A 19,620-nucleotide genomic window follows, 5' to 3' on the forward strand; every position below is an offset into this window, starting at 1 on the left:
CAAAGAAACGCAATACAAAACTTGACACTAATATCTTCAACCATGAAATACCTAACGGTTAATCAATCTAGTTTTTTTGTTGTTATAGTTTATTTTATGCTTTTTAATGGCTACGTTTTTTAATCTGATTATATAACTATCATTAGTGATGCACAATAGTGTCAGGGAATCGCGTGTGATCATGCTATACGAATGTACTTTATTGTAATTGAGATCAACAAAGCATATTATCTAAATCGTACGATATCAAGGGGGAATTTATTGTCGTATGGGTATCAATTCATCGCAACTTAGAAGATATCTTACACATGAAGAACAATACCTCTGGTCTTATAACCATGACATGGTCATGTCATTTGATAATTAAATTAGACTAGAAAATTGAATAAATCATTACCTTAGGAAACTGTTGATATATGATCGAATGGTATAGTTATTCCCTTTTTATTTTGTATAAATGGGTCTGTCGAATTGACATATTCCCCACATTCCTTTTTTATTGATGTTTGATACGAAAATAAATATGCCCTTTTTATAAAGGAGTTTTAAAAAATTGACATTACTGCGAGCCTAAAAAAAACCTGAAAACAACACTATATAAATTTTATGTGTCCAAAACGCTTTTTGGAACGATCAAAGCCGAATATCTGAAAACCAATGATGTATAAGAAATAAAAATGGGCGAAGAGCTATATGATTAAAGTAAACCAGAAAGTAGTAACCAAATCATCTTTAGACATAACTATAATTTCACAACATATAATTCATCTACAAAGGACTAAGCACGACGTTTGAATTAAAATGTTAAAAGGCAAGATAAAGTTCGAAGTTGAAGTGCATGTTAATTAAAAATGCCCAGAAAAACAATTCATAAACAAATGTTATGGCAGAAGAAACATAACTGGTCGAGGCTTCAAACTAGCCTTCGAAATTATTAAGCAACCACACTTGTATAAGTAGAGTATTTTAAATTCGGACGGGAAATGATGCTCTGAAAAAGTGCTAGTACGGTTTTGAAATTGCAAATTTTATGGGATTTTTTTTGGTAAAAATAGGAAATGTTTTCTTAAATTTGTAACATTAAAATCGGGCAAATTTTGAATGAATTCAGAAAGCTAAGGTTTGACACAAACATTTAACTTACAATGTATTAAGTTGGGTTTCGCTTTTATGAAGATTTACTTTTGGTGTCCTCATTTGAATACAAATTGTATGAGCAGTATATAGATTAAAATGGCAGATGAACTTTGAAGCAAAACCTGTTACAAGCACGCAATTCCTTGTTCCGATTGTCTTTGTTATTTATTCATCAATTTCGTCTTTGAGTTTAAGAAACCAATGCAGTCTGTCTGATCTGAAGTATTGCCTTGTCAAACCAAGTTACGGTAATCAAAGGATTAAGAATCTGCTTTCTATTTACTCGACCATTGACTCGCTTAATGAATATGTTGACTTTAGAAGTCTACGATGCGTAAAGAAATAAATAGATAGAGATCTACCAAACACCATTTCAACTATTAATCCCAGAAACTTAAGACGCATGTTATTTATTACAAATCAATGTTTTTATTTGTATTGAGAGTGTCTAGTTTTATTAGTACAAGATTCAGATGTCAAATATTTCAATTAGTTTGGCTTAATTCAGCAGCATATTTAGTGTATGCAATACTGAAAATATAATTGTGTCCTTCGTCTTATGAATTTCTATTTATATACTATACTTAACATGCTACTTGTAGAATATATTTCAATTGCTGAACATGATAGGAAAAAATAATCATATTGTTGCAAAAAAACAACGATTTTTGATTTTAGTTTTTAATTAAAGTTTTTATGTAAAAGATTCAACTTGTTATTTAGAAATTTCTGATAAAAAAATAACAAGACTATCTGTATTGTCATAAGTTTAAACATACTTTTTATATATTTCCCCCCATTCTTTTTCTTTGCCTTACATCCTATTAGATTAAGATATTGAAACAGCTATGTGATCGTTTTTGGTTTGTGTTTATTTTCTACGTTTAGACTCAGCACGACTCACTGCACGATGAAGATCATGACATTTGGTATGATCTCTTATAATTAAAGACCTCTACATGTATTTGTTTTGTGTTGATTGGTAGCTGTCTCATTGAAGTGCACTACAGCTCCCTCAAAACATTTTAATATTTTACGATAAATAAATGAGTATATGTATATATATGTGTGTGTCTGTATCAATCATAGAAGTATTGGTGTATACGACAATGAGACGGCAACCATGACGATATATTATCGTCCCTATTCAGTTAAAAATTATATTTAAACATATCTAGTAGAACTCATTTTATGGTAGTATTTAAATTGGAGGGTCTATGCGGAACAATAAGATTTGAAGATACAAAGATATGCAGAAGAGTAACGGCAAAAAATAAACAAGACAATTGTTGAGATTAAGCGGGAAAAACTGTGTGTAAACAATCGTGACAGACGTACAAGAAAACTGACTGAAAAATGCAAACAAAAGATAATTATTTGAGAGAAAAATTGTTTTCATGTCCAATTGTTCACGGAGGAAAGTGAAAGATTGTCTGTTTTGATGAACAGATTTGATCGCTGTGCTTCAGAACATTCTTTTTGATGGACGTTTATGATCACAAAACATTCAAGGTATATTTAGATAACTCTTGCGAAAAAAAATCTGTGTGTTGTAAAATATCAACATTAACGTCATTCCATACGAAATACATGAAAATTCAGAAATACCTGTCTACTTATTTACGTACATAATTCGATTTGCGAAATATTTATATCTTACAGCATTCGCACTACATCTTTGTGATGAAGCCGATGTACAAGTGGGCTTTTCTCTGGGATAAATCTTCATTTAGTATGAAAGCATGTCTTGAAGTAAATTTGCATGAAATGCTATGAAGTACCAAAACCAATCAATCAGGATATAGAAATAACAGCCAAAAATGTCTTAAATTAAATCTACAACCTTCGTTTCAGTATAATAACATATACTATTAGATATAGGAAGGTGTGGTATGAGTGCCAATACATACGTCAACTCTCCATCCAATTTTACACTTTATATACTGTCTAAAATAAAGTGGAAAACCGATTTATTTATATATTTACTAACATTAAAAGAAAACAATCAGTTTTTGCCGATTTTTGTCACAAAAATGCAGTTTTTAACCCAAAATTACTCTTTTTCAAAACTTTTTCCCCCAATTTCGCCACTATTATAGGTAGTTCTCATAACTGTTATCTTATTTTTACACTCAATTCTTATCGTTTTTTCAGTTTTCAACGATTTTTGTGCAAAAACCTATATCTTGACCCAAAAATTCCCGAAAATTAGCCCATCGATTTCTGTCGATTTTTTATATGTTCAATAGGATATGTCAATAGATTAAATTATATCAAGAAACCTTTTGTTGCAAAGTTTGAGGTTGAGTGATTTTTTGGGCTAGATTGACTGGACTATTAGCTTACATGTACAACCAAGCCGTATCATTAAAAGCATGTCAGTAACAGCTAATGAACCAATGATCCTCTTGGGGACTGATACTCCTCAATAAGTCGAATTGACAGAGTGGTGTTAAATGAACACGTGTATTATACTTTCTATAATGTTTAACAATCCATATATTCGGCAGATCCTAGTATGCTTGATTAATATTAACTTGTAAAACTCCAAAACCTCCTTACAAATAAAAACTAGACACTCTCAATGTAAATTAAAACATTTCAAACAGTTTGGCATTTTTTTCAATCAGAATTAGGTAAACAGATGTATTGATACTTATTTGTATAAGGTCGATTTTTATCCGATGTATCTCGTATATTGCTTTACAATGAAATATATTTTTAAAATGTGTAAGAAGAAATTCTACAGTTGATTGTTTTTTTTTAAATTAAACAATGAAGAAGGTTTTTCGAATAGATGTGAATATTCTATAGCCATTTTAAGCATAACGATCCGAAGCCATTGTAATTTTTTTAATTAAAGAAGATTATTTTCATAAACTTATTTGGAGTAAACCGAGTAAACATAAGTAAATGGTTGATATTAAACACATGTTGTTCGACAATGATATATGTTCAATATGTTTAAAAGACTTTCTAATATTTTTGACATTTTGCATAGTTGAATAAAATAGACTTGATTAATTAAGCTGTTTCAACGGTTTGTTCAGTCAGCAATGAAAGTAAAATGATATCCGCTAACAAGACCCTCGTCTCCAAACAAATATTCAACACCACAATACACAATGAACAGTATTGAAAGAATACCATTCATGGTTATGTTTCATTAAAATCATCACAATAAACTTCATATTTAGATCATATAGTTATATAACCATGGTGTGTTTTGTGTACTGTTGGTTTTCGTCGTTTTTGTTTGTTTTCTGCATTGGTATTGTCAGTTTGTTTCGATTTATGAGTTTGAATATCCCTTTTGTATTTTTGGCCTCTCCTCTCAGAAATACCTTTTATTTAACTTCTGTAAGATCGAAAATAGATAACGGAAGCTGAACCATTCTTAAAAACAAGATTCTTAAAATGGTTTCCATTTCAATTGCAACTTGACAGTTGAATACATAGTTATAGTTTAATAGTTAATTATTTTTATAGTCTATAGTTTCCTGGAAGATGCAAGTGCGTGTTTGTTACTGCCCCGTCTCTTTCTGATCTTCTTTTGTTATCGTTTTTATCTACTTAATTATAACTTCTATCTTCAACAGTAAAAATTATTTCAATCACTTTAATTAGAGCTTCTACATGTGAATAATTCATTAGACTCATTTGATGGTTTGCGATCAATAACAATCATGGGTTTCTTCGCACATATATAGTTCTAATTTACTTCTCTCGTACTCAGAATAAGATTACTTGGGAACGTTATATGTGTAAATTGCAATAGTTGAAATAATTCAATATGTCACTTGATACATGTAGGACTTTTCACCATCTCGGTTGATAATTTGTAAAATAAAAGTTGAAATTTCTCAGTTTAATAATTGAAACATCATGATAAACAGTATTTTAATTTGAACATATCAAAATAAGGAGATGTGGTATAAAATTGAGAATGGAAATTGGGAATGTGTCAAAGAGACAATAACCCGACAAAAGAGCAGACACTAGCGGTAGGCCACTAATGGGTCTTCAACACAGCGAGAAAGAACTGAAATTAAAAAAAAACAACATATGTTTGCCAATGGGACAACTATCATCGAGGACTAAAGAACGATGTTAACAATTGCATGTCACCTCACGTGCTTCAAATTACTTCATGGTCTTTGATATGTTTGAAAAAATGTGACAAAGCATCTGAAGGATTGATTAGCTCTATCAAAATACATCGACTCATTTTACACTTCGGTTGACTTGAGAGAGGACATGCAAGGGACAAATAATTACATTAAATTATATATGTGTGAGAGTGGTCATTTCTTAACAAATATATGCCCTGTAATGTCTTGTATCTATAAAGATTCGTTTCGTTAAGTTATCCACATTCTGCTTTATTCATTACAAAAGAAAAGAAAGAAAAAAACGAGAGTAATGTTAATTGAATGAAGGGTTATGTTTCCAAAACTATGCTTTCTGATGTGATGTGAATGGTTTATTTACCAGTAAAGTTCTTTTTTCATTTAGCTTAAATAATCCGCTAAAGGACTGTATCTTACCTCCTATACATTTCTAGGAATAGGATTGGTTAAAAGTGTCCGCCTGGAGACCGTGTTTATTGCATACTAGGTTTGTGGGGAGGCGGGGCTTATTTCATACACGGTTAGTAGCGGTGTTGCGTCCCTTTATATTCCATATGAGGTAAGCAGGGAGACGGGGCTTATTCCATACACGGTTAGTAGTGGTGTTACGTCCCTTTATAAAAACAAAACGGTACTGAGAAAAAATCTTAAAGGTTTCACTAGACGAAGAAATTAATGATTACGATGGAAATGAATTCATAAAACACATTTAAACCTAGCAAGATAAATTAGTTACATAGTGTGGTAGTGACGTAATACGGTATATATGGGGTCAGTAAATTCCATATGGGGATTCGAGCTTCGCTGTCACCCCATATTGGATTTAATTACCCCATATATACCGTATAAGGTCACTAGCACACTATGTAATTAATAGTATATACTGACGAAACTATGCAATATTTGGTTTTTCATTTGGATGCAATATCTGATTGTAAAAATATATACATTGGTAGCATCATCATATAATTACATTAGATGTATGTTTCATTATAATACTTTATTCTGATTGGCTAACTGTACATCACTAGTTATTCCGTAAGCAGTTGCATTGCTCAATACAACTTTTCATTCATGATAACACGTGGACCAACAATAAAGTGCACAGGTGAATTAAATAACAAAATATATAAAATTCGTGTTTTCATGATAATAGCTAAAAAATGTAATTATAAGTATTGAATGCATCTTTTTGTAACTTTATAGGGTTGTAAAAGCGTTGACCGTGCGCACATTTTTAGAATGAAGTGCTTCCGCGCTTCATACAAAATGTACTTCGGTCAACGCTTTTACACCCCAATAAATTTACAAAAAGAAGCATTCAATTCTTAAATGTTAATATTGCACATAATTCAATTTGTCTCTCTCGTAGTGAGAGATAATCAGTTCAATAGTAAGTATTCACTTGAATCTGATCGTTGTGATATTGGACTAATAAACTGCAAACATTGCAGTAAATCTTAATTTAGTAATACTAATGCATTATACGTATTCCTTTTGGAAATCAAAGCTAATGGATCTAAGTAGTATACATGTATAAAATTGTGATCATTGAAATATGATCATGGCATCATCAATTAATAAACCACACGGTAAATCATACTACATGTACAAATGTAATACAATTACACAAAAACAAGATAAGATTGCATAAATTGCTTGGTTTTAATGACAGCCTCATTGATTCCAACAGTTTTATATTGTATAAAAAGATTTTTACTTGATTATATCCATATAACTTATATTTTTGCGGTGTCAAAATCGGCCTGATTCCCATTAACCGGATAAATCATAAATCAATTCTGAAATTTAATCTAAATTTAATCAATTAATCACCAGAGTAAAACACACGATCAAAGATGATATGTCAAACTGAGCGACATCAGACTCCATGGACTGTATCTATTTATTGTTTTTCATCAAAAGAAAATATCTTTAATACATTTCTTGACGTATCAACATCCATAAATTACTATGTTCTTTTTTTTCCAGATACCGCAGATAAGTTATGCTTCTACTAGTATTGATCTCAGTGATAAAAGCAGATATGAGTACTTTTCTAGAGTTGTTCCCCCTGACTCGTATCAAGCACAAGCTATGGTTGATATTGCTGAATATTTTAGTTGGAACTATGTTATAACTATTCAAGATGAAGGCAACTATGGAGACAAAGGAATTGGTGCTTTTAAGGAAAGGGCCACATTATCAGGTACTTTCAATAATAGATTTAGGAAAGTGCAACTGTCTGGTATTTTTCATAAATAAGTCCTTTGAAGACAAAATTAATGTAAAACAATATTTTTGTCAGTTAAATGGTTGGATAGAACCAAAAGATTCCACATAAAATGAAAAAATTAATATGATTACCCCCAATGGTGATTTAGAAAAAGGAAACTCTTTGTCTTTTTTCGTCTGCCAGTAATTTTTTAAATTCTTTCAAAAGTAGAACTTTAATTTGGCTGTGCGGTATATACATGTATAAGTACGCAACCGCGTCCGGTCAAAATGGGGACATCAAACTCGAAGCCTCGTGTAAAGAGTTTGACCAAGGTCATTGCACAACTTTTTGAGTGGTCCGTAGCTTACATGTTGCAAGTCAGCGTTTCTGTTCATATCCATAACCAGTTGCGGATCCAGAAATTTTCTTAAGTGGGGGCTCACTGACTGACCTAAGAGGGGGCCGCTCCAGTCACGCTTCAGTGATTCCTTATATAAGAAACCAATTTTTTCCCAAAAAGGGGGGGCCCGGGCCCCCCGCCCCCCCCCCCTAAATCCGCTTCTGAAACAACCTTATTTTCCAGTGGCAGTCCCAAGTTTTCCCGACCTTCATCCCGAACTGCCTCTATTATAGGACCTACCAATTGAATGTAGCGTTAATTTGTTCTCGTCTTAAACATGATTGGAATATTTGCCACTGAACGTTAGGCAACGAGCAATCAATCAATATGATCATTTGTATTATATTAACCTTTACAAATTTACATTGTATAATTGAAAGGTTAATAATAGGTACAAACATACAAATATCGATGTCAGTAACTAAGGCTGTAAGATTTTCATTCATGTTCGACATTAACCAAAAACGAAAGTTGATTAATCCGATGAAAGAGCCCATCTGAATTTGTACTGAGCTGTAAGCTTTTGATCCGCGATAAAATACTCATTACGCTACGATATGAAGTTAAACAATAACATTTTTGTGTCTTCGCATAACCAAAAAATAAATCAATCCAAAAACTGTAAGGTGTCCTTTAATATCTATAATTCGGAATTTTTCTCTGCATTTCCGAGATGTTGATGCCGAACTAATTAACACTTTCATTATTTTACCCCATACCAATGAAATTATACAATATATGTCATACTACTATATCATTAACTACCAAAGGGCCAGTCAGAGCTCTGATCTTTGAATCTCAGAAAACTGATACAGTTTTGACACGTTTTAATTTCACTTATTTAAAATCCCTTAAAGTTGAAAGAAATGAATTAATGTTTTTTTTAATTTTATTTTCCAGGAATATGCATCGCCAAATCTTTTGTGATATCACGTGACCCGACGAAAGATTTATTTAAAGAAACAGTTGATGACCTATTCAAAATTAAAAAAGCTAAAGTGATAGTAATGTTTGTAAACGAAGATAATGCAAAACATCTTCTGGAGGCAGTTATGCATGCAAACAAAACATCTGAACTTTGGTTCCTTGCTAGTGATAGCTGGGGAGCTAAAGTGCATCCAGTTGTGGGCCAGGAAAAAGCGGCAGAAGGAGCAATTACTTTACTTCCGAAAAGATCCGATATTAGAGGTAATTCCGAAGTTTTGTTTATCTTGTTTATGAAGAAAGTGCATTTGTGAAAGGTAAGATGTCAACGATGTCTTACAATTAGCAAGAACTGAATAACTAAAATGAATTAAGTGTATCGACGACTTGATATTGAAATCTAGCCAAAAATTGCCCTATCAACCTTGCTCCAAAAATACTCAGAAACATGGCATGTACCAGTAAACTATCAGTTATGGCGAACACTTTATTAATCAAGTAAAGACGTCTTATACGTTTCAGAAATTTATGTGCAATTAACCCGCTTATTTTACATGATCTCCTTAACTTCTCACTTTAAAACTCCAATTAATATTCAGATAGCTATTATGCATGTACTATTTATGCCGTGTATTTTGTTAACTAATGGCGTCTGCATGAAAATCAAATCAGGAAATCGGGCGTTAATAGACCAGACAAAACAATATATTTAGTTTTTTTTTAATATAGTCTTAGGCAATAGTTGTAAGGCGCAATAATGAAACTACTAGGTCATACGTAATATAGTAATCTGAACAAAGACTGGCAATGAATTGTTAGATTAAGGAAGAAAGAATAAATAGAAGAAAATTAAACGAAATAAAAATAATGGGATCTATGCCATATATGTTCACTTGACCTCTGCGTCAAATAAGATTGACAAACATTGTAAAACAGACTTTCTTTTAAATTAACAGGTGTAAGTTGCCAATAGCAGGAATTGATAGGGTCGAACGCCCAGAAAAATTAATGATGATCCTTTGTCACAACTCATTGCTTACCTTCCAGAGGCAAATATTCCATATAAAAAGAAGATGGGGTATGATTGCCAATGAGACAACTGTCGACAAGAGTCCAAAATGACACAGACTTTAACAACTATAGGTCACCATACGGCCTTCAACAATGAGCAAAGCCCATACCGCATAGTCAGCTATAAAAGGCCCCAATATGACAATGTAAAACAATTCAAACGAGAAAACTAACGGCCTTATTTATATAAAAAACGACCATGCACATTAAGGATGATGTTGTTATTGATGATTATACAATATTGAGAAGATGAGGTTTTGGTTGTATGATAATGAGAAAACACCAATACACTAAAAGAGGGGCGAAAAATACCAGTCAAACTCATAGATAGAAAATAAATTTACAACGCTATTGCTAAAACAGAAATAAAACAAACAGACAAATAATTAGTATACAAGACACAACATAGAAAACTGAAGACTTAGTAACACGAACCCCACCAAAAACTAGGGTTTATCTCATGCTCTCTGGAAGGTCAAGCCGATCCTGCTCCATATGTGCCACCCATCGTGTTGCTCATCCTATTACAAACCCGATAAATAGTCTAATTCAGTAGGTCACATTCGTGAAAAATTTATATTTACTTTTATAAAAGAGAGGGTTTTTTTTTGTTTCTCTTTTCAGAATTCGATGATTATTTCTCAAATCTGACATTAAAAAATAATAAACAGAATTTATGGTTCGAAGAATACTGGGGAGAAGTGTATAACTGTTCTAAGAGGGATATAAAGCGACACAATTGTACAAAACATAGATATGAACAAGAAGGACTGGTACAATTTGTCATTGATTCGGTATATGCATTAGCTCATGCACTCCATAATTATTTTAAAAGTAAATGTACAACAGTTATGGAGCACTGTCCTTTACTGAACTCACCAAATAGACAAGAATTGTTGGAGTTTATCCGTAATGTATCTTTTACAGGTAGGTACACAATCAGTTTGTTTTCAAAAGGTTAAAGTTTGAAAAAAGTGTTTACCGCACGAGACTTGAAACAATTTAAGGCAATGTTTCACATTTAAGCACTTATGTTAAATCATAGAACTACAAAATGTATGTACCTAAAAGACAATATTTTTAAGTTAGGGTGTGCTTAACAAAACTTGATTACCCATAGCCTTACATATAGAAACTCAAACTCATATATTTAAATAAACTGACAACGCCATGGCTAAAAAAGAAAAAGACCAACAGGAAAACAATAGTACACAAGACACAACATAGAAAACTGAAGACCGAACAACACGAGTCCCACCAAAAACTTGGGACAATCTCCGATGCTCCGGAAGGGTACGCAGATCCTGCTCCACATGTGCATCTATCGAGTATACAAGTAAATTGAGATGCAAGTAAAAACTCTCCTAAGAAGTAGCCTGTGCAATTTGATTTCGACCTAGATTAAACCGACGTTTTCAGATGCACTAATTATTCATTCTGAACAGCAAGCATATTCAAAATATAGTTCACTTACACACAATGTGTATTTGTTCCAAGCAAAGAGTCAAACAGTGGTTGTCGTTGTCCTTCTATTATTGTTTTTCTCGTATTGTTGTAGAATAAATTACGTGGATTTAAACAACTACAAAATGTATATGGCTAACAAAATGAAAAACAAAACTGAAGCAGAACGAATATTAAACTTTCGTGAGGATAAAACCAACAGGTCACAATAAAACAGCCAAAAACCACTCAGGGTCATTCACATAGTTTGCTTGGTCCTTGTTACATTTTGAATAGCAAAATTCATCAAATCTTAATTCCTTGTTTTCAAATATTTGGTGAAAATTTAAAAATATAGGCGAATGGAATTTTAAACACCCATACATAGGGAAAAACTGACTTAGGATTGATAATAAACTCTATATTCTCATTTGATAAAAGTACAACGCCAATCATTACATACCTATAAACCATTACCAAGGCCGAACATTGATATATTGAACGAATAAGATTAAGCCTGGAGATAAATGAGAAGGTATGCAAATGAAATTACAATATGGATAGAGAGATATGGGGAATACGTATATGACAAGGCAAAACAGTCTATTTTTATATAAAACCTGTTCAGAGTGTTTTTTTTTTTTATCATATTAACAAAAATATCAAATTGAATCAAGAAGATTAGTGGTAATAGAAAACAGAATAACTTTTCAAATTGCTAAAATAAAGAAATCTGATTATATATTCAGGAATTGCTGGTGATATAGTGGAGTTTAATAGTCAAGGCGATGGAATTGGTCGTTATGACGTCTATCAATATCAGAAATTATCAACGGATGGGTATGGCTATGTCAAGATAGGGGAATGGATTGACAGGTTTGTATATATCAACGGACGGGTATGGCTATGTCAAGATAGGGGAATGGATTGACAGGTTTGTTAACTAATATCAATATCAGAAATTATCAACGGACGGGTATGGCTATGTCAAGATAGGGGAATGGATTGACAGGTTTGTTAACTAATATCAATATCAGAAATTATCAACGGACGGGTATGGCTATGTCAAGATAGGGGAATGGATTGACAGGTTTGTTAACTAATATCAATATCAGAAATTATCAACGGACGGGTATGGCTATGTCAAGATAGGGGAATGGATTGACAGGTTTGTTAACTAATATCAATATCAGAAATTATCAACGGACGGGTATGGCTATGTCAAGATAGGGGAATGGATTGACAGGTTTGTTAACTAACATTTGAACTTATGCAACATGGAATAATCATTTGATACTTGTAGCATTGATGTAACGACGTAATAAGTAAAATGAAATGTCCACGATATTATATTAAATCCAAAAGAAAGGGTTAGGCAAATGATGATACCACAATGAGACATTAAAACATCAAAAACAAAGGGACAACGACATGGTAAAAAACAAACGAAAAAGACAAAAACACAGTTTTATACACGAAACACAACATGGAAAACTAACGATCTAGCAATACGAATCCCTTCAATAACTAGGGGAACCCCGGAAGGATAAGCAGATTGTGCTTCACATGCGACATTCGTCGTGTCACTCCAATCAAATACGTTGATAAGGTATACTCAGTATCAATGTATTAGGCAAATAGAAAAATATATATTAAATTATATACAATTCTGAAAACAACCACTGTATTTGACGAGCTTTCCTTTAACGTGTTTAATGATCTTTTTGTTATTATCATTGTATAACACAGATATGCCTTTTAGAATAATTTGTTTTTCCAGTTATTGCGTTCAATACTTTAAACTAAAGCAATGTTATAGTGTATGTAAAGAGTATGTTAAAAATGTTCGAAGATTTTTCAGCACGTACCTTTTTTCAAATAATAATAGAAACAAAGAGAATTATGATTTACAACATCAACATTATAATCATAATTGACAAAAAAAAATGAGAATGGAAATTGGGAAGATGCAGCAACCGACCAAAGAACGGAAACAGCCGAAGGCAACAAATGGGTCTTCAATGCAGCGAGAAAATCCTGCACCCGGAGTGGGCCTCAGCTGTTGCCCCTAAATTAAAATGCGTACTAGTTCAGTGAAAATGGACGCCATACTAAACTCCAAAACTATATGAACTAAAATTAAAAAAAACACCACAAGACTAACAAAGGGCAGATGCTCCTGACTTAGGATAGGCGCAAAAATGCGTCGGGTTTAAATATGTAAATTAAACTCTTTATTTTAAATTCAGATACATATATATATACCCAAATATTGAAAAACTAAAAAATCATATCAAATCTGGAGGAATATGTTAACATGAGATGAAACATGATATGTATATATACTCCATCGAAACAACAAGCCGATGACAAAAATAACAAAGACAAGTAACATGCAATCATTTGTAGTACAACACTTATTCAAAGACTTTCTTTATCAAATGCAAAGCGACGCAGACGGAGCCGAATCCTAACATGTCTTCGTTGTGGACGGAGAAATTTAAGAGAAGACAGAAACATTTATTTGAAATGTTGGAAATGTTAAAGTCGTTTTTATTTTCTTTGTTATCAACCTGTTTAAATCACCATTTATACCAAAACATTTCTCGAATGCAGTGTGTACAAGATGTACAGCCAAGAAACGTAGAAAGAATGCATATATGAATAGTTAATATAAATCAGAAATTGATATGTGTAAAATGAATTATAATAATCCACAATTCATATGTGTTAAAATAGCGTTATCCAAAATTCATTTATAACATAGTTAAACTATAATACTTTTGACATTCATACATCAATTATTTATTAGATGAATTGTCATAATTTTGGAATCATTATATAATTCTTTTGTTCTTATCAACTGGAATAAATTCAGTATTGCAACAGTCTGTCCTTGTGTACAACCCAAACCATGTCGACCCTTTTTACATGCCTTGTGGGTTTTGTCGTCATGAATCATAACTTTTAGGTGTATATTATATAACATATACTCAAAATGCAGCATATTTTAACTTTAAGTGTACACTTTATAAATAGATATTCAGCATATTTTAACTTTAAGTGATGAAATTCTAAGATTTGTATACTTTTAGATTGAAGCTCAACAGTAGCTTTCTTAACTGGAAAGAGGCTGACCCGAATGAGGTCCCAAATTCTGTGTGTAGTGAGCCGTGTACATTTGGACATAAAAAAGAAAAGGTAGAAAGGGAACACGCAGCTTGCTGTTGGATTTGTATACCATGTGGACCAAACCAATATTTAGTCGATGAAAAGACATGCAAAGACTGCGAAGATGGCTTTCAACCAAGTGACAACGTAACATCTTGTAAACCATTACCTTTATTGGAATTGGAATGGAACAGTTTGTGGGTAATACTACCTATCGCATTCTCTAGTTTTGGAATCGTCAGCACCATACTGACCATAGCTGTTTTTATAAAGTTCAACAATACGCCTATTATCATGGCATCTGGGAGGGAACTGTGTTATGTTTTACTGGTTGGTATTTTAATGGCATATGGTACTTCTTTAATTATGCTAGCAACACCAACTATAATATTGTGTACGATCATTCGACTCGGTCTAGGAGTTTCCTTATGTTTAATATATGCTGCGATGTTGACAAAGACTAACAGAATTTATCGAATTTTCAACAATGGGATTAAAGCAATGGTTAAGCGACCGAGCTATACTAGTCCAAAGTCACAAATTATTATCTGCATGGCTCTTGTATCTGTTCAGATTGTTGGAGGATTAACGTGGCTTGGGTTTGAAAAACCGGATACTATTTATACAAGACAACATACCGAATTTCAAGTTTTGAAATGTAAAGCAAGTCAGATTGCAATTATTGCATCGTTGACATACAATATTGTTTTAATCATACTTTGTACCATATATGGTATTAAAACGAGGAAAATTCCTCAAAACTTCAATGAAGCCAAATGTATAGCATTTACAATGTACAGCACTTGTATAGTTTGGCTTGCGTTTGGTGCAATCTACTTTGGTGCTAGCAGTGATTTTAAGGTAAGTGTGTACATGTAGTTTAATACCTTAGGTAACATTTACAGAACTTAAGCAATGTATTTCAATGTTTTTGCCTTTTTCAAAAAATGTTTTATGCTTGAATTATTACAGCAATCTTGGATTTAATCTCTGCCAAGAGCTACAAATGTAGTGTCGCTGTCTGGGATATTAATATCACAAAAGTGAAAATAATAAGTAATCCATAATTCATCTACATTCACCTTCGTGGCATGGCTATAATGTGAAAGAAATGAAGGAACATCAATAACACGACATGGAGATATATGTACATTTTTCATTTGTTCAGGTGTGCGTTTTTGGGGTTGAAAAAGAATTTCCCAGTGCTTATGGTTAATGAGTATAATATAGCCACTTCGCACTTCGTTAGACTGGTAGACAATTAAGCGTTTAAATTGGTATTAACTCTGCCACACCGAGAAACGCCATACAATACTAACTAAACTTAAGTAATTATGATACTTCATTGTTATGTTTGAATAGTCATTTTAATTAAGACCACAACTCGGTTTAATCCTTTAAAAAAAGAACATTCATTAGTGTGGTATTAGGTGAAAAGAACTGTGAGCTTGCTTTCATTAACCTCGATAATTCATTGGCACTGATGTTGCGTTTGTATCTGTTCCTTTTTTTTTTAACTTTTATACCACAATTATGGAGTTATTGCATTTCTGAAATCATACATGATGATGGAAGTTTTTAACGAACTTAACTGGTTATACAGCCCTCGCACGGTCGGAAAATTATATATCTTAAAGTAATATAAATTATACATTTTTACAGCCGATTTCATTGAGTGTGTAGGGAAAGGTATAATTCTTGGTAAACTGAACCGTGTGAAGTCATTATTATGCTAGGTAAACTACCCTCCTTTTGAGAGTAGACTAGTCCGACGGGTAATCAATCTATGTCTGTAAGACTAGGCTACTTCGAAAGGAGGGTAGTGTACCTCACCAAATAATGACTCTACTGCTCAGCTGCTCAGCTGCTAAGCAACCTAACCAAGGATTCTACCTTTTACTACATGTACACACTCAATGGAATAGGCTGTAATGTTGCTTATTTTTATACTTTGTGTTGTTCCACAGATTGGAATTAACAGGGGAAGGGTCTACATCTTGAGAGAGAAAAAAAAACACCAACACCCAAACACCACAGCAAGTACATGTCAGTGACTTTTAAAACACGCAGTACATCTATATTATATGTTAACTATCTAATACAATACTTTGTATTTAGGGAATTCCGAAGTTGATGGAATACTTTTAAAGTTTCTTTTAAAATGTTCATAACCTTTTACTCAAAAGGTTTTTGACTGACGTCTTATTCACCCGAGTATTTAAAGAATCTTAACTTAAACTTATCGTTGTAACAGTATGCCATAATATATCGCTAAATTGTTGTATATCTATTTTTAAAATGTCTGTTATCATATTTCTAATCTATAAATTTGAATTGGAACTATCTAATTTTAAGAATTGTTTGTATCTGCTTGATTATCAAAACCATTATAATTATGAAATTGTATTTTTATTTTTGTTTCTTTCAGATTGAGGTTACATCTTTGTGCATGTGCGTTAGTATCAGTGCTACAGTTGCCCTTGTTTGTGTTTTTGTTCCGAAGTTATATATTGTTTTGCTACAGCCTCATAAAAATGTCAGACAAGGCGCCTCAATGTACAACAATTCTTACAAGTCCGGACGCCAAAACTCATTCGGAAGTTTTCCTCTTCCGTGCCCTAATGGAAACCTATTTAATAATCTTAATGCAAACACTCAGATAACGCAGACTACTTATAATGACGTCTTTTCAGACGACATGGATGATTTGTCATGTGACGAGGATGCTAATGTAAATAATAACAGTACTCAAACAGGAAATCCAGAGAATCATTCCGAATGAATAGAATGTTTTATTATCGGTCAGAACAGAAACTTTTATACTTGCATCAAGCGTCTGGATACAGGCGATAGTAAAATATATGTTCGTCGTTTTATTGAACAGAATTTATGGTAATTTCGAAAATGCATTTCCACCATATTCAATTAGTATTCACATAAGCGTTTTTGATTTGCTCTGACGTTATAATCAATTTATGTTTAATCCACAAACTTCATAACCCTTATAAATGTAAATGGAATTTTCTAAGAAAGTCTCAAGAGGGCTTGTTGTAATATGACATATGTCAATCTAGGAAGAAATTAATAACCGGTACTGACATATACATATCATTTATTTCGAGAATCATAAATGGATAAGGTTGTCCTCATTTGTACAATAATAAAATACTACGAAATACAATCAAAATATTGGATTATGTTTTTGATATGAATTCCTATTGTAATAAGAAGAGTTGGACGTGTGGGCGGTGGCATAGTACAGATCTGTCATATTTGAGCTATCTTCCGACTTTCATCACAGATACTTCTACTTTGACATGCAAAAGGGTGAACAGATTTCGTTGAATAATTTCTTCGAAACATCTTTTGTTGATTTCCATAATCTATCATTATAAAAGTCCTCGAACTTTCTAATGAATCGCATCTTCTTGAAACAAATTATGACATTGTTAAACTCTGCAATTATACAATTAAAAAACGTCATTGCTGTGTTCAAAGATACGTAAACTTACAGCCACCAAAGGTAGTGTCGCTATGGTGACATTATGTTTAAGATACATTTTGATACATAGTTCCGTTTTTGCTTTGCACCAAAGAGGAAGATACTATGGGACATTCAAAACTAATAAGTCATAGACATAGATGTATTTCCTTCACTCTCTCGAGCATAGTTGGTCTATCTGTTTAATGCTTTTTTAGACGTTTACTTGATGGTTTATTCCTAATATATGCGTGTTGTGCTCTGAAATTGATATTATTTCATATCATTACCTCCGGTTTAGTGAATTGGTGGTCCGACACCTTACGCGCAGTCGCTACAGCCAATACGATTTACTAAGGAACGAATTTGTCCATGATTGTCTCATCATATTTCTCCCTGAATTGATTCGTAGTTTTCTGAAATAATAGACAAATATGTCTAAAGAGAAGAGACAAAGTGAGTTCTTATATTAGGTCTTTCATATTATGCAAATGGTTCATTAGAAATTAGCTGTTAATTAAGAAATGTTTACCTAGAAACTTCAACTGTACACTGTCAATAGTAACAGTTTTACTTGTTTATACACAGCATGCTCACCTTCTGTTTGAAGCAAGTGGACTAAGTTTAGATTTATAATCGAGCGTTATTGATGAGTCCTAAGTAGACGAAACGCGGGTCTAGCATACAAAATATCAGCCTCGTATCCTTGATTTCTTGTTGAGGCAGCATTATTTTTGCCGTAATTCATATAAACCTGATTTTAAGTTTTACAAAAATTAGCGAAAACTGAATAATTGATTTTGGAGAAATATCTGTCCCATGTAAGTTAAATGTAAATTAACAAAAATACATAACTCGTAGGAAAATTCAAAAGTATGTAATCAAAAGTTAAAAAGCATCAAACAAATGGATAATAACTGTCTTATTCCTGGCTTGGAACAGATATTTTCTTATGTAGAAATGGTGGATTAAAACTGGTTTTAAAGATAGACAAACCTCTCGCTTGTATGCTAGTCGCATAAATTTATATTATACTGCCTACGATGTGTGAACAAAACATAAATAATAGGTAAAGATGTAAAAAAAAAAATAGAGGCACAGCAGTCCACATTCTGTTATAATCTTAATAACTACAAAAACAAACACAAAAAGACACATGTACAGAGAACAATTTATCAAATATGAAAGAGAAGAATACTAAAAATTAACATATCAAAATAACAGAATGTAGTAGAAGTACAGAGCCACGACATATGGATATCATCAAACAAAGACTTAAACAGTTAAAGTAATTTTCATGAGGACAAACAAAAAAGAATGCTATAACACGTTGTTAAGATGATAATTTACCCTAGTACAATAACAGGATGTGTAAGTACACAGCCACGTCAAATACAAGTTTAGAATTAAGGTAGTGTGTGCCCACACCAGTGTTTAACTAAGTACACAATTTTACTATGAAGAGAAACTTCTTTAATTATATGCCAAATTATGGTTTTTACCAAGATTCCGCGTTTAACTGGACACGGATATACACACATGTAGAATTGCGACCTAAGCATGGTGTAAAATGGACAACACATACTTTTGTTTGTTTTTTCGAGGGTTCGTATATTGTATATGTCTGTTCTTTGTTATGCATAAG

The 19,620-nt window shown here is 32.5% G+C and overlaps 1 protein-coding gene across 1 annotated transcript in view; it reads left to right on the plus strand.

The window, feature by feature from the left end:
• The window catches only part of LOC139489795 (metabotropic glutamate receptor 6-like), a 56,801-nt gene extending 39,120 nt beyond the window's left edge, over positions 1-17,681 (plus strand). The window contains exons 2-7 of the mRNA XM_071276646.1: positions 7,260-7,476; positions 8,786-9,073; positions 10,505-10,807; positions 12,073-12,199; positions 14,419-15,355; positions 16,923-17,681. Coding sequence (XP_071132747.1) covers positions 7,260-7,476; positions 8,786-9,073; positions 10,505-10,807; positions 12,073-12,199; positions 14,419-15,355; positions 16,923-17,276 — 2,226 coding nt within the window. The 3' untranslated portion in view covers positions 17,277-17,681. The remainder of the gene's footprint in view (positions 1-7,259; positions 7,477-8,785; positions 9,074-10,504; positions 10,808-12,072; positions 12,200-14,418; positions 15,356-16,922) is intronic.
• Positions 17,682-19,620: the final 1,939 nt, after the last annotated feature.

Source organism: Mytilus edulis, chromosome 1 (assembly GCF_963676685.1).
Source record: "Mytilus edulis chromosome 1, xbMytEdul2.2, whole genome shotgun sequence".
In the NCBI taxonomy this organism is placed as follows: Eukaryota; Metazoa; Mollusca; class Bivalvia; order Mytilida; family Mytilidae; genus Mytilus; species Mytilus edulis.